The 21,203-nt window shown below is 38.4% G+C and overlaps 1 protein-coding gene across 3 annotated transcripts in view; it reads right to left on the bottom strand.

Moving 5' to 3' along the window:
* The window catches only part of LDAH (lipid droplet associated hydrolase), a 126,666-nt gene that overhangs the window by 20,285 nt on the left and 85,178 nt on the right, over window positions 1-21,203 (bottom strand). For all 3 annotated transcript variants that reach the window (XM_042803443.1, XM_042803442.1, XM_033004535.2), the window contains one exon: window positions 20,727-20,967. In XM_042803443.1, the coding sequence (XP_042659377.1) occupies window positions 20,727-20,967 (241 nt within the window). The remainder of the gene's footprint in view (window positions 1-20,726; window positions 20,968-21,203) is intronic.

The following is a 21,203-nucleotide window of genomic DNA, read 5'->3' on the forward strand; positions in this document are numbered from 1 at the left end:
GGGGAGTAGCTAAAAAAGATAATTACACTGTTTGGAAACTAAATGACTTCCCTTTTTTTTTTTTTTTTTTTTTTTTTTTTTTTTTTTTCCATCAAATCTTCTTGTTCAATACATTCAGGAGTTTTCTACTCTCTATATTCTTTTTCTTCCAGTAAGGATTTCTCTTTGAGTAGTGAGGTATCAAGAAGCAGCAACAGTGGAGAGTAGAGAATATATCAGGGCTAGGGGGTACATTTAAGAGTTTTAAAGAACCTTAAATACAGAATTGCTGAGTTGATAAAAATCCTGCTATGAAAGAATCATCCTGCCCTGTGGCTTGGGGAGTAGAAAATACTGTCCAATCACTACTGATTTTACAAAGGAAAATATTTTACTGATCTATGATTTCTTCAATATTTCAATAAACACAACCAGATGACAAAAATTACTGGTCTACTAAAAGCTCCCTGTTACATTTCACACAATAAACTTTTGTTGAAACTAAACAGCTGTAAAATGAAAGGTTGTAATGTGTTAAGAAATAGTCTGGAAGCAAAGAAAAAAAATTAGGATTAGATTAGATTATCTGCTTTTCATCACAGCAAGGAATAAGTTCTGCATTCATCATAAATACAAAAAAAGTAGTGATTATTACTAAAATCTATAAATAATCATTGAACACACCTGTTGATTTGATAATTTTTGGGGTGAGTTAAATCACTTCTCAAGATGTCTCTCTTTTCAGTGTTAAGGCCTTTAGACCTTATTTTGAATCGAGTGCCTAAACTGAGGTGGGATGAATCCTGGCCTAAGATTCTAGTCCAGCTTCATATTAAGATCATAGGTAATTTATTTCTTAATGATCTGGTCAGTGGATAAGTAATTAATTGATAGCATTTGCACAGGACACAATGCTAGTCAGTTTGTGAGGACCTAGAAGTGAGAAGTGTGAGAGAGGCCTAAAGAGGAGAGAGAAAAAAATCAACACACCAGCAAATGAAATTAAAATTGAAAAAATGGTAAGCAACATACATGTGAAAAAAAAAAAAATAATATTTTCCCTTACAAGCTTATAAATTAATGCCAGGAATGGAATCAGAAACCAGAGACCCCTAAGATGACTGTTGTTCACTGTGCACATTTACTTAAAATTCCAATCAAATCATATGTTATGTTTCATAAATAGAAGTAGGAAGATATGTAATTCTGCACTACCATTATAGAAATCACATAACATGACCACACCTGAAGAACTGTATATGCTAACAGACACAACCTCTGTGGGACACTACAAAACTAAGAATGGTGGTGAAAACAAAGAAGTACAATTAAAGATGTGTTCTAGCCATCATGTTCATGATACTTCATGATATACTGCTTTTCCCTCTCTTACAGCACAATACATTAAAATGCAGAACAATAAAAGGAAGTACTTTTTAATGTCATATGCAATTAACTATGAACCTTACTGCCACAGGAAACTGATAAGCACATGTATTTGCCACATTCACATCTAAGCATGTTGCCCTGAGCTCTTCTAACTGTAAATACAGTTAATGCAATTAATCTTAGGGGAAATATCTACAAAGGCCAGATAGCTTATACTTCCACAAATCTCTCCTTTCAGGTACTATTCTCTAGGTCCACTATCATTCTTGATCGGTTTCCTCTGGATACGTCCAATGGCTTCAGCTCTCTCTTGAATTTTACTGACATAGTATTTCAGCTCATGCTAGAGTGTGTGTCTCTCTTCAACAGTAGAGCTGTAGCTCTTTCAGCCCATGTATCTCTTCATATGTATGAAATCATAACACATTTTACAACACAACATGTCAACCCGCATCAGCTTGTGACCCATAATATTCCCAGGATTTTTTCCTGCAGAACTATTACTTAACCAGTGATTTACCACCCTTGTACTTCATTTATGTACAGAACAACTTGGCTCTTTAAGGAATGACAGTATTCTCCTCTCCCCGCTCCCCAATCACTTCTCTTAGCTTGTGAAAGTCATTTTGATCCTGTCCCTCCCCAGCATATCTGCAGCGTGTTCTAGTGTGGTACTGTCTGTAAACTCAAACACACACTATTCCATCAGTCACATCCCTACCACAGCTACTGAACAGTAAAGGAATGAAGAGAAGACTGTTACAAAACCCTACTAGCTACATCTTTCCAGTTTCAAAAATTCTCTTTAATCTCATTTTCCAAACGGTCATACATCTGTCTACTAGTTGTTTTAGGTATTTCATATTACTCAAACTTAGTTGTAAGAACATAATGGAAGATACTGTAAAAATCTTTATTACAATCAAATTACCCTAAATCTACTGCTACCCTCCAATCTGCATTACACCAGAAGATGTTTAATGGCTATAAAAAGCTATATTGAAAGAGATACCATTATAGAGCAGGAATAGCAACCTCTCTTGCTGCTGTGCAATGTCAAACTGGGCTTCTTCAAAAAAGCTATTTTTCTCAAAAGCTAAGTCACAAGTTCAGGGAGAAATCCCTCCGCTATTTCCTAATGCTATACTCTACTAACCTTGGCATTTTTTGAATATTTAGTTCTTTCATTTTACAAAAAAAAAAAAAAAAAAAAAGCTTTTCTGTTTCCTCATTTCATGAATACTGAGCTGCTTTTTCAAAGGAAGTAACTCAGAAGAATTCACTCGCTTTTTGTGTGTAATTAGAAAGCCTTCTGAAAAGGCTCCCAGGGACTGTTACTATGAGTATTTCAGCAGCTCTGAAAATCAGTCTGTGAATGGTGTACAACCAGAAGTTGAGACATGTAAATTGAATGGCCTCTGAAATCTTTCTTTAGGCTATGCAGGGGAAGGTTATCTTCTGAGATCACCTTGTCAGTTCTTGATACCTGGTGTTACAGTCTCTGGAAAGACTTCCAACCCGTGTTAATGCTTGCTTTAGCTGAATATCTCAAAAGATTCCCAGAATCACTACCAAGAGTCCTGGTAAAATATTTACTGGTTTTGGTTCTCTGATTTCAGGTACAATATAAAATGCAACCTAGAGCTCATGTGCTGAACTTCCTGAATGATGAAGCTGTCTCACTGAAAACTGCAGAATTAGTCACTGCACAAAATAAAACACATCCAGGAGTCTGCAGGACCCTGGCTCAAAATGCAAACATGGGGACTTCCCATAATGGGCTGTGTGGAATTTGTACTGGAGTTGTGACCTTGGTGTCCATGCTGAAGTTAGGGTGAACATCTGGATTCGATCTGTTTGGCGTTCACCACTGCATCTCACTCATATTTGAAGAGAGAAATATCTGGGGTTTAGTAAAGACAAAATGAGATTGAAATTAGTATTCTGAAAAATCATTACATGTGAAAGATATGACTGGATGGGGGATGAAAGGTCAGGAGGCCTGGAATTTTTCTGAACCATCACTGAAGTCCTCTGGGACTCTGTGCAAATTACAAAATCTGTATGTCTCAGTTTCCTCATTTTAAAAACATACTTCAGGCTGCTATGACAATTAAGTGGTTTTTGTAGACTGTCCTAAAAGCACTTGGAAGTGAAAGCATGGTATAAACATGATGACTAGTAATTAGTGCTTATAAAACATATTTAACTTCTTCAACAATAAAATTTACAGACCCAAATTGTTCATGTCCCTTTAGAATTGCCCACTAGTACCTTGAATGTTGCATTTTGCAGTGTGCAGATAACAAAATCTTCAGTTATCTGATGAAGAATACATAAAAAAACAAGCTAAGGGCTAGCCTGTAAGTACCCAAAGTGAAGCTGTGTCTCTGTGAGAAAACTGTACTTGAACTTCAAATCCTTCTCTAAACTGGCTTGTTGAAGTCAACATGAAAGGCTTGGAGGACACAATAACGTGCACACATGCACTTCTGCATATGATCTGCTGCCTCTTTGCTTTTAATGGGAATGCTTAAAGTGATAATGTTAAATATTTGAAGGATCAGAACTGTCTTGTAGCTTTAAGTAGATATGTCTTCCACCAAACCCTAACTGATATTTGGTACAACTGAAATAAGATGATCTTGTCACAAAATGAAGGTGTATACAGTGTTTGCATGAGTTTTATGAAAAGTTGTGCAGTTGATATAATTTTCTACTGAAAGCAAGGCAGTTCTAGCTGCTTGGTGAAGGAGGAACTTAACCAGTGATAAATCATCAAAATATTCAGCGTCGAAAGAGCCCCACACAGCACAGCTATGATGAGATGTGTCAATGAGATGAACACCGACTACATCAGTTCCTTTGGTAACTTGGATATTCAGACTCTGAAATGAGAAGGGAGTTCTCACAGACAGGAATGTGAGCTCTTCAGAAATCTGGTCAGAGACCTACACAGTGACTTGAGAGCACTTTACTTGGCATGGACAGTTTGCAATATCAAGGCTGGAGTTGAATCCTAAATCCTGGCTTGCAGAGATTTCACTGAAGAAGCCATCCTTATCCACTGAAGATACATAAACAGCAGTCCTCTCCTGACAAGACTTTGGAAGAAAGGAACAAATTTTATTCTTCTCTCATCCTCTGCCTGCATGGCAAGAGCCCAGTACCTCTGCGCTCTCAATTCCCATCTTGGAAACAGGCTCCTACAGATTTGGTCTTGAATCGGCCTAAGATTTCTAGGAAAGGAATGTATAGGAGCCCTTTAGCCTTTCCTGCCAACATATTTTGCTTATTCAACTTGTTTATCTGGTTTAACAGTCTAAAGCCAATTTCAGTGCTTTTCCTCCTTAATTTTCATGGTCTAATCCCATTCCTTCAAATCTGTATTTACGCATATACTGGACTGATACCTTACAAATCGGCCTGTGTCAGTGGGATAATCCAAAGCACAGAAAGTTAAGCATATAACATGAGTGAAGCATATAACATGAATCTTTGCAGTATCATGGCCTCTGTAAATACTCCTTCATGTTATTTTTTCACAAAGCAACTAGCAAAGGCAAAGCACTTCTCAAAAAAAAAAAAAAAAAAAAAGAAAATGTTGTTGCAAACCTGTAGAAACTGGCCAACGTACCTGGTGACAGCTATAGAACCCCAAAGCATTCTTATTACATTTTATACTATCTCAAGTTGTTGATACCCCTTGGAATTCATAACCAGGTCACTAGAGTTTAATAATGAAAAAGCTGCTGTTAATTATATAATTATCATAAACAATAAGGCCTTAGAGTTTAAAAGTGAAATCAGAGTTTTAACAGACAAATACCATGTTTATCATGCTTTTAACACATAAATACCTTCTTAAAATATCCTAACTTTTTATATGCAGATCTTTTATATACACAGATTACCTTGAAAATAGAAATCCTTCATTTATTCCCAGGTCAGGCTTATGAAATTAACTGCCAACTTAGTTTCTCCCCATGATCCTGCCAATGACCTTTTTCCTGCCCTGCTAGGATCATTCCCTCTCCATGGATTAAAGGTGATTAAGGATCAGTGTCAGTTTAGTCTCATACATTTGCTAAGCAGAGACGACAAACTGTGCCAAAATGTGTTTGATTTATTTGTGGGGGTTTTGTGATAGAGGAACCCCAATTGGGCTCAAATCAAGGATCCAGAAAAGAAAAGAGTGCTTTATATCATTGGTAGCTCTTTAACCTAAAGTGTCACAGCAAGGACTTAATATCCCTCAGCTAAATTATTAGTTTTCACAAACAATAATGACTGAAATCAATCAAGCTTTTCAGTGTTTAAGGTTATTTAACCACCAATTCAATTAGCCAGCTGTTAGATGAATACCTGTATCTATTGAGCTGAACTTCAAACACATTGATATAGCCACAATGCAGTCAAGCAAATAACATACCAAATAGAAGATTTCTCAATTTTGAAGAAACACATGTCTAGCAGCATTATTATTACCTTCAAAAGATTTTAGAGCTATATCTTAAACCAGTATGTTTTCACTTGCCACTATGGATATCAACAGATCTATGTTGGAACTTGAAAAGCTGTGCTAATTTCAGTGAAGAAATAGGGACAGATAAACTTTCTCTTTACACTTGATTCTTGAAGAAATACAGAGAAAATTTCCAGTACTTGGACTGAAATATGTGTTTTCTCAACTCTTTCAACTTCTTGCTTGATTATTGAATATCCAAAGATCATTTGCTTGCTTATTTGCAAACAAAATATTAGATTAGGGCTAGATCAATCATAAACTCACACTAGAAACTGAGGGGTCACATTTTGTTGTCTGTGGAAATCCAAGATGAGTTGGAACTATGTCTGTATGAAAAGAAATCTTTAAAAAATGACTTACACGTGCTGGACATATCTGTAAAATATAAATGAGCGTCAAGTATTTCTGACTTAACCCTGATAAACTTTGAGAGATATGCATGCCCTTGTATATTTAAAAATCAACTCTGTGTTGTGGTGCCATGACTAGATCTCATTCTGTGTGGGTTTGCTCTGTAGTTGCTATCGTAATTATGTAAAAACAATATTGTATTCTTTGCTGGGCTAAGGAGATGAATTTACTGTGACAGATAGAATAGACAGAAAGAGATGCCATACTAATGAAACAACAGAGACAATAACAAAGAAAAATAAAAACCTTTTTAACTTCATTGGCTAGTGAATTTCAGGAAATAACCAGAATAGTTCCTTTTCCAACAAAAATGACTGGTTGTGAAGATAGCCCCAATCTAGACACTTTAATGGATGCATACACACATTCTTTAATAGCTTGTTCATCAGACTAAAATAAACAAAAGACTACAAAGGGTTACCCGAGCTCACTTAATTTCCCTACCGCTGCTGGCTTCAGATTATGTTGACTCTATCAACAAGATTGTGACTGTACGTGTAAATTTATTAAGTCCCACACATCAAAATATTGTTTTATTTTGTAAGTTAGTAGGAGCTATGCTCTGGAATGGGTACAGGGAGAAACATTAAGCCAAATTTTTACTTCAATGTCCAGACAGCACAATTTCAACAGCATTAACCTTGGAAGAACATACTATATGATATTCCAGAGTGGACAAATTCAGAGGAAAAGGAGACCACAGCCCTACCTACATCATGCTTCCCAAATGCAAACTTGTGCCACTACTCTTACTGTATTTTGACCAACCAACCCCCTGAGCAGATAAATAGGGACAGTGGAGAGACTTCTTATGCTGTCTTACTAAGGCCACCATATACAAAAGTATTGCCTTTTTTCACCAAGAAATGAAAAAATTTCCTTTAGCTAGAACTGGAGGAGTTTGTAAGAGATCAGTGATTCCCTCCTGACTGTGGTGGTGATCCCCTTGTGACCGTTGCAGAGGCTGTGGGTATTCTCCATACTTCAAGAAGGTATTCCGAGACCCTGTAGCATGGCAAGTTATTATCCCCGCCTCCAATACTTTTTTTTTAATTTGCATGTATTCTATTAGCTTACTTCTTCCAGGTTGAATATCATTTAGTTATTTAATGTATTTTTCAGTCAAATAACACTTTCCAGCTGGTCTCTGTACTCCCTTGTGTTTGAAGCATTTAATAAAAGAGAGATCATTATCATTAAAACCCACAAATCTGAAGTGCAACCAGGCCCAGAAGAGATCACTTCTTCAAAAATCTTTTGCAACTTATTTGTAATACAGAAGCATATTAAGAGGTAGAAATAATCAGAACCTGTAAAAGGAAATCCACTTTACACCACATAATACAGCACATAGGATACAGCCTGTTACAGTGAGAACCTCTCAGGGCCAAGAAATTAGCAACTGACAACAAAGACACCAGAAGTCAAAAAATACTAAGAACTCTCTTAACGAACTACAAAATTCAGAGCTACATACTACTACAAAAGCCTCAGGTCTTTAAGCCTTTATCTCTAAGAATGACACCTTTACTAATTGGCAGACTTTTCTATTGGAGAGTTTTTGCCCTTCTTGGAAGCATTTTGTTCTGACTATTGTTGGAAATGAGAGACTGGACAGGATGAACTTTGGATCTCATTTCCAGATATTAGTTCCTATAACTCAATAGTGTATCTGAGTTAGTATAACAATGCTTACATTTATCCAATTTTGAACTGATTTTTCAGTAGTATTTGTCACCATCTCTAACAAAATATCCTGCTAGGTTAGTACTGTACTATCAAGGTCACAAGTACTGAACATCAATTATACTAAATTCAGGCAAGAAATTGAAGAGTGGCTACAACTTGCTTGCTTAATCCACATTTCTTACAAAAAAGTCCAAGCAAAGCTCTTTATTAGTTTGCCTTCTCTGATGTTAGAGATTTACAGGTTTACTCTTTAACCTAGGGCATACTGTAGTTTGTCCCTGCATGGCTTGATGGTTTGGAAAATGATGATTTACTGTCTGCCTTTAATTATGTCATCATCAAGTACACATTCATTACAGAACAATCGCTCAGTTTTTCCACAAACAGCATTCTGTAAAGAACGCATTTCCACACTGGCTTGCTTTTTACAGCCGTTTCTCTTTTCACTGATTGATAGTTTGTAAAATGCCTTCCCTAGTTTATCTTACCCCCCTTCAAACATTAAATGCACCCTCTTTTGCTTTTGCTCATCAATTTCTCAGCTTCTTCTTTGACAATTATGAAGTCAAATTTTCAGTCTGTTTTCTCACAACCGCTTTCCAATGATCAAACTGTTGCTGCTTTTGCAGGTATGAATATGGGCTATATCTGCACCATTGTACTAAGTGGAGTCAGGAACTATTTTGTGGCCCTGAGGCCAACTGGAATAGAATGGCTTGTTTTCACAGAATTAAATTTTTCCTCTACCCAAACTGCTTATTGGGAAGAGTGCATGGCAGTGCTAACTCCTCAACTGTGCCTGAATACTAGGAGAATGCTAGTTGGAGAAGGCTAAAAACACACCAGAAAATTCATTAATAATTAAACAATATGGATGATCATACTCCTACCCAGTGCTACCATGAGTCCTATACTCAATTAGCTGATTTCCAGAGGTAATCTACCTACCTTTGGCAGGTCCTACTGTAATGTTTCTGTAACCTGCATTGAACCTGCAAAATGTTGATTAATTCAGACATTCGATCAGACGTTTTCTGAACTTTCAGATATTTTAACAAATGTCTGACATTTTTTGCCTGTATCTTGGTTTCCTCAAACATTCTGTGTTGTATCTGTCCATCTGTTTTGCTCAGCTCTTACTATGGTAAATTGCCCCTCAGAGTTCTGAAATTCTGGATGCTACTCTTGCATCTTTAATTAGTATGTATGAAATAGTACAGCTGGAAGGGATCTCCATTGTTTTTTCTGTCTTAAGAAGAATCAATGATATTGTGTCATTTTCAGCAGATACTTATCCATCCTGTCCTTAGGAAACACTGATGACCCAATGTTCGTTACGTTCCTAGGAAATCCAGTCTAGAATTCCATTCTTATCATTAACTAAAATTTAATCTGAATCATCTTTGTTGCAATCTACTCCATTACACATTACCTTATATACCATGGACATGTGGATTAGATTATTCTCCTTTATTTGAAAACTTTTACCATGTCCTTAAATTGTCCCTTGTTTAGTCTAAATGACTCTAATTTATTTATTTTTTTTTCCTTGAAGGTCATAATTTCTTGATATCTGTCATGGGATTCACCTGATTAAATGTGGCTATCTAAAGCTTTGTTTTTCTCCCTTCACAGTCAGTGGAAAGAACACAATTCATCTCAATCTAAAGCAGTCATCTAGATAGATCAGAGAAGTGTTCCCTATATCTCTCCACTGGCTATGATGGGATTTTAAGGGGAATAGAGGATGAATAGTGTTGTAGACATGTTATGTATTTCTGTCCTAGCACATATGTTACCCTTCTGTGAATATATTCAGCCAATCTGCCTATCACCTTCAAATTCTTTGTATCAAACTGCCATATATTCTCTGCCAGTTGCTTTCTCTGCTTTATATATATATATATATGCTCTTATATATATATATGTTAAAAAAAAATAAAACAAAAACAAAAGGCAATGCATCATGACAACCAGCTTAATGGTCTATATGTTGCAGGATTCCTTCCTCTGCAGACATCAAGCACACTACATACTGCTCTTTGGATGGCTCAGAAGTTTCTAAGAAAAAGTCTCTTAAATACGCCTGTCCTGGTTTGGTGGACATAATATTCAACAGGTCTCCCTGTGAAGTCTTTAACACATGGATATCAGAACAAGTCCTTCATCCACATCCTCCTCCTTTCTCCCCGCCCTTCCTTCTCAAAGTGAGTTATGTCCCTTCATATTGGTATTCTAGTTCTGTCAGTTATCTCACCTATGTCTGTTAAGCCAATTAACAAATAGTTTTGGCAATGTATAAAGGCTTGCAATGCTACTTTGTTTTCCATACGTTTGGAATTTACATTACATTATCTGCACATCACCTAGCTCATCTGCCTTTTTCCTGTCAGTATTCCTTTGATCTCTTATGAACTTGTTTGTCTACTGTAATTTTAAATCCCTCACAAGCACACTTTTGCTCATAATGATATAGAAGATTTTTTTCTTTCCCCTGAAACTCATCCTCGAGATTTCTTTACTAAATCTTTCAAAGTTAATCACCTTTTCATGGTTAAGGAAGCCAAAGCTCCCATGACATTGGTCTTACTGACCATGCTCCAACTTCTGAACACCCATGCCTACTTGCAAATGCTCTTTTGAGGAACTACAGTGGTTTTCATAACCATGTCTTAGGCCCTGTGAAAAACAAGCAAACACATTACATTGTCATTAGTCTCTCATTCTCTATAGTTTGTTTCCATACATCTTTCATTCCCACATCGACATTTCAGGTTCCCAAGCAAAGTCATTACACTGTCATTAGTCTCTCATTCTCTGCAGTTTGTTTCCATACATCTTTCATTCCCACACTGACATTGCAAGTTCCCAGTTCTGATGCTCTGCCTTACAAAACTATCATTTACTGTCATAGTTTTCACAGAACGCATCTGCTCTTTCACCATTTGCCATTTAACTGCTATTATTGTTACTACTTGAAACTGTTGTTTGTGTTGGCTAAGGACCACAGTAGAGACTGGGGACACATTTTGTCAGGTACTGGCAGTACTGCACATAGAAAAGCCTGAAATGATGCTTTCTTCTGTCACACAAGAGACTCCCAAAGAACCTGCACAAATTCTTAGTCTCCCTCTCCCAGAAGGCTTCACTGATGCCTCCCTCAGTAAATCTGTCTGGCAGCAGGATAATTTCATAATAATCTGGTATTACGAAATGCTTGGTATTTTAAAATATGCAAAACATTGGCAAGTTTTAATTCCCATTCTTGGCCTCTGTAAAGGTAAACTGAACAATATACAAGTAAATTGGTAATTTGATGGTATTTGTAGCAAAAAGGAAGAGTTCTAACTGACTGCCCAACTGGATCTTTTTTGTAACTAAGTTAGTTATAGTTTGTGGGAGTGCTAAAGGCCCCAGGCAAGAGTTGTCTTCAGTTTGTCAGAGGCCATTCAGACTATCAGGAAAAACATAATTTCTTCTCCACAGATTTTACAGTCGATTTCTAAATCCATGACTGTTCAACATCGAGTTGCAAATATGCACGCAGAGTTTTGCTTGTCCTCCTGAGGGACTACAAGCAGAAAGCAGAAGAAAATAATTTGACTTCAATGGGACAAATACTGTCAAAGACTACTGTATTTATGTGCAACACAACTCATCTGTATCTAGACATGCTGTAATACAACTCTTTCAAAGTCCTCTAGGCTCTAAAGCAAAATTGCTTAAATCGCAAAGTGATTAAGCAATTCTAGGTTGGATTCCCCTGCAAAATTAAATGCCCTGCAAAAAGTAGATTGAACTTTTGAAAATAAGTTTTCATCAGGGAATGTACTACTATCTGGTCACATTTTTTTCCTGGTAAGTTGCCCGTCTTATTGTAAGGTTCTTCAGAGGAGTGTAACGCTAGTTTTCTTTCCAGTTTATCCTTTGCTCTTGAGGAAACAATCTCTGTCATTCCTCAGAAAGAGTCAGAAAACAGTGGTAAGAACTAATAATACCAAACAGCAGTGTAATTTCCTATGGGGAAAAGACATTTTCTACCAGTAATTATTGCCAACAGCAATATTGGAAATATTGTATAACTTACTGTTTGAAACATCAGACAGAACGAACTGCTTAGTATCGAGGATGACTAACACAGGAACACGTGCTTCCACACATGCAAACGCATCAGATAAATGTTGATGTTTAGAGGCTTACAAGACATAAACATTGTCTTTGGGTTCTGCTTAAATTTACACTTGAATTTAGAATGAAAACATACCAGTTAATATATAACTATGATCAACATAAATAGGCAGAAATTGCTGCAATTGTTATGATGAACTTCTCCAATCTGTTTGGTACTGTAGTTGCAGGAAGATCAGAACTATACAACAAAATCAGTAAACTGTGCTTGAGAAAGCATAGTAGAGGCTAAAGGCAAAAATAAAAAGTTATTAAACGATTACATCCAGGTGCTTTACAAACAATAGATACTTTGTTGAGGAGTGCGAAAAACACTCATTTACTTTGTGTGATGAAGCATGTGCAGATGAAGCGGGGTGTGTGATGGAAACTGCAATGTCTAGGGATTTAATCCTGCCTTAAGTTACTTTGGAACAACTCCCATCATCTTCAAATGACAGAACTAGCCCTTAGCTGGAAAAATGCATCTCCAGTTTAAGCTCCCACATACCCTGGCAGATGGCTGCGATGATGGGATTTCCGCTAGGGTCCAGATTTTTGTTTGTGGAAAACGTCTGCTCTCTTACTCTGTAAGGGCATATAAGAGTCTGGTGTAGGTGGTGCTCAGTCCCACAGGGAGTGGCCAGGATGGACACTGCCTGAAGCAATTTAGCATTTCCACACTGGGGTTCCTGCCTGAGCTCTACTAGGATTAATATGTTCTATTAGGCAAGGGCTTATGCATGTGAGTAGCTATATGGGGGTCAGTTTAAGTGTTTTTTTGGGTTGGGACCCGACACTTGACTCTTCCTTGAGGAACCCTGATGACATTCAGCAACTGGACCACACCTCCTTTGAATGAGGTGAACTTCCTCTCAGGTGGAGCGGCTTTGATTGGTATGAAAGGTGAACTTTACACGACCCTTCATTAAACATAAACCACTGTTTTTAAAGCTCATTTTAATACACCTGACCATTGCACTAACCATCAAGTAATCTCCTGCACCATTGGGTTTGCAAGATAAACCAGCATCTCCTCCACAGATCCATGAGGACTCTTGGCATTTTCTCCTTGTCAATATTGTCATGTTAAAAATTCAGAGAAGGGAGATGGTGAGCACTGGTGGACATTTTCATGACAAGAACCAGCAACAAAGCATACTCCAATACTGTTTTAGCTGACTGTAGAAATTACATCCAGACCAGTGTCCCCTTTAGGCACATGGAATGACAGGTATTGCATTAATTAGCAGTTTTGTAAATGTCATTTTCATAAAAAACACTTTATTCCATGACACAAATGCCTATAGTTTACCCATGGGTATGGATTTAGCATGTGTTTAAGTGCTTTGCTGGGACTGCATGATGAAAGAGTTCAATGAATCAAGCTAAATTCCCAACCAGTAAATGCCAGTTATGACAGAGCCATGAGCTCTACTTCAGATATTCCTTGGGGGCCTTTAGACAGACATCTCTGAGACAAAAGGCATGAGTCTACTGCAGAAGGGAATCTCTCCCCTGAATTCTGGGTGCTTTGTACTGGGCCCAAGGAAAATAAAGTGCCAATTTGCAGAAGACTATCTGGCACTAGCTAACACAAAGCAACTGGTTGCTGGTAGCACTTAACTGGCATATACTTATTTTCAATATCCCTTCTGCTTTGTTGATGTTACCCCTTCCTTTTTCATGCCATTTGCAACACGTCATTAAGCTTGCTGCAAATTTGTGGGAGAAAACTGTATCTCTGGGGATGAAACCCCACCAGGGGTGAATAAACAATCTCCCCTTCCCCAACCACATCCCAACTTTGTCTCACATTTCATGGAAATGATCAGCAGTTCCATTACCAAAACATTCACGCCTTATGAGTAATACTTATGATGGGAGCTTTTGACGTTGGGTTTTCCCCCCAAGAAGAAAAAGAGGAATAATTAACAGAAATAAACCCAGTGAGAAATTTCCACATTATTACTATTATTTTCACAAGGCTTTCACAGGAAAGTAAAAGCTTTTGCAAGTAATAAAAGTCCTTGTTAAACAACCCTCTTTCCTTCTTTTGGAAATGGGGTAAATTATGAAGCAGATTGACTTTAAAAAATAAATACATAAAAGTCATTGCCTTCCTCCAGTAATTTAATATGAGCATCCTACTCCGAAATAAGGAAAAGTTTAGTTCACTCACAAAAAGAATAAAGCAGATGTGAGGTTTTTCCGTCAGCTTAAATGCTGCCTTGGTAAGGTGAGTTGTCCGACTACATTAAACAAACATTTTAGTCAGGCATCACACAGGAAAATAAACAGTAGCAGAGGAAACATGAAAATATTAAAGACTGTTATTCTTTGGCCCCTTTTCCTGTGAAGCAGGTGATAAAATATTACTCTGTTTCCACAGGTAAGGAAACACGCTCTTAAACACTTTGCAGAAATACATATTACGATCATCACTTAAAATGCCAGAAGTGGATAGGACTCAACTGTGACAGCACACAGGAGCCTGCCGAGAAACTCTGCAGAAGCAGAGGATTTAGCACGCTGGGTCAGACTGCTGGGCTACCTAAAGCAGCCTTCCAACCCTTGGTAATATCTGGCAGTAGCAAATTCAGAAACAGGCAAAAAATACCTTGTAAGAGACAGCTGTAGAGTTACCCGATTTCAGGAAAGAAGACTCCTCTTGAATCCTAATTTGTTAGATGCCAGTGACAGGGAGAGATATTATTTGCTGTATCACATTGACCTCTTTCTGCCCCACTGAGTATCAAAGAACGCACACAGGAAGAAGAGAGAACGGCTGAGATTCATACTTTTTGCCTACCTGTGATACACTACGCTACACTGTACAGATTTTATATTATTTAGTTTATGTAGATGCAATTTACGTATCATGTCAGTAATTTCTGTCCTCCGTTAAATTTTGTCTATCTATACATTGTGTCTGAAATTCTATACATATTTAATTATAAAAGTAGAAAAATGTCCTTGAAATGATTTCTGCATTATAGCCAGAAGTTATCTACGACTTAAAATCACCAGAAGAAACAAAGCAATCACTTTTTACTACCAGGCCTTTGACTTCTGTCAGCCTGGAAAATCAACTTGAAAATGTACTGGTCTAGGTTCAAAGGTCTGCACAGCTGTCTCCTGGTGAGGGGGGAGGGAAAGCTTTTATTCTGTTTTAAAATGCACTCCATGCACGTCAGCCTGTCTAGCCAATGTGGTTTGTGGAAGCTGCTCATGACTAACATATGTATATATATTCGTAAGGTTAAACTAATGGTTAGGCAGGTTCAGTAGATCAACTGCTGCCCTGGGATGTAGGTCTATGCACCGTTCTGCCGTTGATCAGCTATGTGATGCTGGGCAATAGCTCATTGCTTGTCTTGAATGTCAGGTTCTTTTTAAATTATGCTAGTACAGTATTTGAAATAATATTAAAACCTAGATGAGAATATAATGCCCAATTCCCCCTTGGCCTTGAATGCTTTAATGAAGAGTTTTAGTTCCATTCAGCACAGAAGGCAAGAGCTCCCTTGACTTTGTTCTATGAAGCAAAATCAAAAGAGCTCTGCCTTCTGTGCTGAATTTAGAGGCACTCATCATATCTTCCATTACTTTTAGGAGATAAATTTTCATTTCAGTGCAAGAAAAGAACACCATTTTAATTTAAAAACAAAGCAAACTACATTTTATCTATGTAGATACACAACTTTTAAAAATATTCTTTAGGGGGCAAAGCATTCTTATTTCACCATTTAAGGTGAATTTGTTTATCAAGTGCTTACCTAATACTTTAAACACTGTTTTTTTAACTCTGAAAACTATAATCAGAGTAAGTGGAAGCACTATTGAGTGCCACAAACACAACACTGCATGCTGTACTTACCCAAGTATTTCAGTTAGATGGCTATTTCTACAGCATTTTAGTCCCCCCCAAAAAATCTCTCCAAAAATTTCCCATCTTACTTGTCAGGAAATGGAGGTGAAGATGTACAATGAATTTTCAAAGATGACAGGAAACAAACAACAGGACTCTCACTAGAAACCAGAAGCTGTAAATTCTCATGCAACAAAAGCATGGGATATCTGACTGTGCTGGCAGCAAAGGGTAAAGGCTGCATGGACAATTCAGATCACATTGTTTTCTGATGTCTGCAGAAAAATAAGCAGCCCGTAGCCAGAGTGGGATTCATTTCCTCTAATTTTAGGTATCTAGTAGAGAGAGGATCCCTTTGAGGTCAGTAAAGAGAAACAGTCATTTGTAGGGTGTGATTCACTTGTCCTGCTTTAGATGCCAACTATTTGGACAGTATGATGGCCACAGTGGTCAGATGAAGACCACCCATAATGACATATTTAAAACCTCTATGATCAAGGGCAGAGAACTGGAATAGAAACAGATCTCAAGACATGACAACTCCCAAGGCTGGGATAATTCATAACCAGAATTAATTTTTGTCGGTGGCTCCTTGGAGATAAAATTTTAAAATAACTTAGTCAATGTAAAAGCTTATGCTCCATTTTCATAGCAACTAGAAGCCCATGTTTTACCAGCTTTTGATACAAATTTCTCTCCCAGGTGCTATTTGACAGTTCTACAGATCTTATCCTATGAGAAAGCTTTTTACTCTATGACACTTCAAGGATGTAATTTTGCCATCCTGTGGAGCCACCACAGAGAGGTAGCTACTGCTGGCAGACACGCCTCAATACCTCAGTCAGGACTCTCACTTCCTATGCAGTCCCGTGGGCATAAGAGTGGAGTGTCTGAAAGTGCCTTAGCCCTTTTTTCTCTGTAAAATGAGGGGAAATCGTAATGTCTCCACACTTGGAACAAGATAAAATTTGAATCCAAACTCTGAAGTTTCATCTCAGTTCCTTGTCTTCTTACAACATCCCTTGGACGCTTAAAATAAACCGGAAATCTACTGACTCCAGCCTTCATTTGCTTGACAGCCTAAACGCATCTGAAACCTCGTTTCAGGTTTCTGAGTCCCCTCCTTCCCAACCTGCCTGAACTGCACAAAGCCAATCTCCCCCCGCCCTGGATCTCTGTGCTCCCCTGCTCCCTGAATAGGTTAAACAAACAGGGAGATTCCTCCAGGGAAGTCACAGGTTCAAGATCACAAAGGACGCACTGCGTTTGGGCCAGTTGGAGGTTTTTCTTGCTATTGTGCTTATCTGTATCTTCACTGTCATCCAGACGTTAACCTCTGACCTGCGAGCTCGCCTCTCGAAAAAGCCTTGCGGTGTTTACCCATTATGTAATGTCTGTGCTTTTGTGGAAATTTTACAGAAACAAATGGAGGAAGTTTGCCAGTCAAACGGCTGGACAATAAATCCTGTCCCGTGTAGATAGAATGGTTTACTGTCACTGTAAGTTTGCTACTGGCATCTGTCACCGAAGAAATGTTTACAAATTTCAACGCACTGGAGTGCCAAAGTATTCCAGCATTGCAGGACTGCACATGATTTGTAGAACCACCACTGTGCTAGATAGGGGTAGCCTTGTTTTGCTAGCCTGAATAAACAGAATGACAATGTTTCAGATAACTCAAGGTCACTTAATGTCCAATTTTTCTGTCTGTTCATCTCCTAGGTTCATGAATACAAATACCTAAATGCTAGTTTGTTCATTGTAATGCTTTTTCTGCCTTAAGATATCTTCACTAGAAGTTTAATCCTGTAGGATTACTGTAGGCAAACTGCCTTCAGACCCCTTTGCTTATTTCTAATAGGTTCTTTACTATTTATACACTATGTCTTCCTTCTTTACAATTGATTTTCTTTACAGTCTCTGCTGTCTCTCCTCTTTCTGCACTACTTCCCCTCTGGCACAAGATGCTGTATTTTGTTACCTTTTTGCACAGTGTCATCACAATACCTTCTAGTGACTGCAGCATCTACGTACCATCAACTATAAAGTTAGGACAAAGGCAAAATGAGTTTGGATAAGAAGCAGGAGCAAGTATAATTTGAAACAGTGGGACAGACAGATAAGATAATTCTTCCTTCATTGACTCCTCCAACCAAGGGTCTGATTCTGCTGCCACTGAATGGAGCTTTTCACTCTTGATGTCAACAGGAGCAGCACTTGGTCTTAGAGTTCCACTATAATTAAGTTTTCAAATCTCATTTCCTTTAAGAGGAGAGAAAACATTGTTGTGACTAAGCTTTGGATGTGGTAACCAATCCCTGGCAGGTTGGTTTGTTTTAACGGACGTATTAGTTTTAAGGAAACTTTTACCATCTTTTTTGCTCTTAATCACAGCTTTTATTACAATTACAGTAATGCAACAGATGTACCTGCCAAAGGCAATATGTGTATTTTTAATGAGTTGACATGCAACCTTCCTGGAGAAGAGAAACAACTTAATTTGCTGAGCATTTCCGAACCATATCTAGCAGTTTATTAAGGGACAAGGAATCAATCAGAAAAACATTTACCACAAATTCAGAGGCTTTAGTAACTCACAGATGAGTGGTCCCATAAGACAGACTCAGTAGCTGTGTTAGGTTTAGCAAATTTTTGCTGAATGGTTACATTTTCTATTGTCCACAAACAATACAAGAGAAGGTTAACAGGCAATATCTGGAAAGCCCTAAAATTATTAATCCACACATGTGGTCCTGAGTCACTGGGCTGTAAAACATCATCAGCTTCCAAAGATGAAACCAAAGGGGAATTCTGCTCAAGAGAGATGCTATCACAAGCCCAAAGGAATTAGTTGCATAAATAAGGCCTATTTATGCAAGTTTTACAAGACATTGGCTCACAGGGATTTTCATTCCAGTATAATGAATTCAGGCAATAGATTGAACATAATCAGAGATTACATCCTATGAGTAGAAGAGCCTTCAGCCTGGTTTCTTGCTCCAATTTACCTTACAGCTTGGACACAGACCAGACACTGATGCACACGGAAAATTACACGAGGCTCACACACACACACACACATGCATGCCAACCAGCATCATTCACCTGGGGACTAAAGAGCTCAGAGTCAGGCTCCAACAGCAGCACACAAAATTTGTTCTGTTAAATTATTCCTGCCACTTCTGTGGTCTGGGCCAAACAGCCCTCACAAACAATGGCTGGCCACACTTTTTTGGAGGTTACTGCAGGCCAAGGACCATTTCCAATACAACTCTGGCTGTGGGTAATGTGTTTTGAGAGGTAAAAGTTTATCTGTGGGGACCAGAGAAGGATTCCTGGCTTGTGGAGATGTAACCCCCCCAGACCTCCACATACCTTTCTCCAAGACCAAATTATCAAAGGAAGAAGCCTGAAAGCCTAGCGCACGTATGACTGCATGCTTGCTTTCTCCTCACTCATCACAAAACTGCCATGAATTAATAGGGACTCAAGCAACAAACTGTAGGACTCCTGTCAGAAATTCACATTATCAATCAGGAGCCTGACTGTGTCAGGCACAGGGTCCTGCAGCAGAGCGACTGTCACGCCAGGGCTGTACAACATAAACGGGGCTGTCTTGGTCTGGCAGTAGGAACTCTCACTGCTCACCCTTTCAGTCTCTGTACAGTCACAGCAAGCCTCCAATACAAGCCAACACATCCACCGTTAACTGCGAAAGGTACAGGACCTCACTGAAATCACAGAGTTACTCTGGCACATCTGTTTGGACGATTAGTAGGTAAAATTTAATGGATAGAAGACAGAGCACAACTGGTAATGTAGGAATGTGTTTTTACTACTATTAATGCAATCGAAACTTCCTTCTTGCTATTATAACTGTGTTAGCACATCAATTCTATTCTGAATTGTTTTCAACTGCTAACTTACCAAAATATCTGGAGTATAGCACAATCCACGTTCTGGTTTTCATTCTAAACTTAACATAAATTATCTGAAATAATTAACTCACTTCCTTAAAGTTTTTTAAAGTTTCTTAAAGCTGTTTCTCTTGCTAGAATGTGCAAAATATGCGTACAATATGCACTGGAGGAACATTAATCTTCTATGTTTCTCTGTAAGGCCAAAGAAGTGCTGAAATTCTTCTGTGCATAAAGTAACTTCTATGTCTTTGTATGCTGAAGGCTGTTTTCTGAATTTACTGATATACCAATTCAGATGACAAAATCTATATAGCTTGTGAAATCACTGCTTTAAAAGAACAGATGCAAAGAACCCTTTGTGAAACTATGACTGATTTACTTTCACCATCCAACATGAATGAAATGCAAAAAGTAAGCAGATGTAAGTAACATAAACTAGCTTGTAAAGCTGTTTTAATCACATGAGATACTGTTAGTAGTATAGGTCAGTTTCCTTAGAAATATATACTATTCAGGAAAATGTTTTATTTGTTATTTTCCTCTTAAGATTTGTTTCTTTTGACTGACTCATTTGAGATTTTCCTGTACTCATGGTCTTAATTTGAGAAAACGTCAGACCCGTCCTTTTTCAAAACTTATTCATGCTTTAGTATTAAGCTTTTTCCCACAAAACCACATGAACATTTACTAAATGAGAACAACACAGAAGTTGGTGTAACAAAAAAAAAACAAGAAACAACCCCCCCCCCCCCCAAAAAAAAAAGATGCTCACCAATGCAGTCTACGCTGAAGAGATTTACAGAGGTTGTTATGGAAGATTCATCGCAGGTCTTCATTCCTCGCAGCGCAAACCGCACCAGGGAGGCTTTGACTCCCTCTGGGAGGAAGGACAGCAGGTAGACGGGCATGTACAGAGCGTAACGCAGTTTGCACAGCAGAGGCGTCATGAGCTTCCCTTGAGGGGACTGAGCCATGCGCTCTATCGTCGGAAACAGCAGCACAGAGCGCAGAACCTGTCAGGGCAGGAGAAGAGGGCTGTCAGCAAAGCCCTACAGCACCACCACACAGCCCGGGAGGCTTCATTTTGAAACGCGTCTCCGCCTGAAATGGAAGTCTGCTTTCCAGGCGCCTTGTGCCTCGGACACGTCGGCGGGCTCTGTGGCGGGCCCGGGGTTGCCGTTTTTTTAAAAGACGAAATTAAAACACATCAGCCCCGGGGACAGTGACTCTGCAGCCTGACAGCACGCCG

This window comes from Tyto alba, unplaced genomic scaffold (assembly GCF_018691265.1).
Source record: "Tyto alba isolate M040663 unplaced genomic scaffold, T.alba_DEE_v4.0 Super-Scaffold_40, whole genome shotgun sequence".
Taxonomy (NCBI): domain Eukaryota; kingdom Metazoa; phylum Chordata; class Aves; order Strigiformes; family Tytonidae; genus Tyto; species Tyto alba.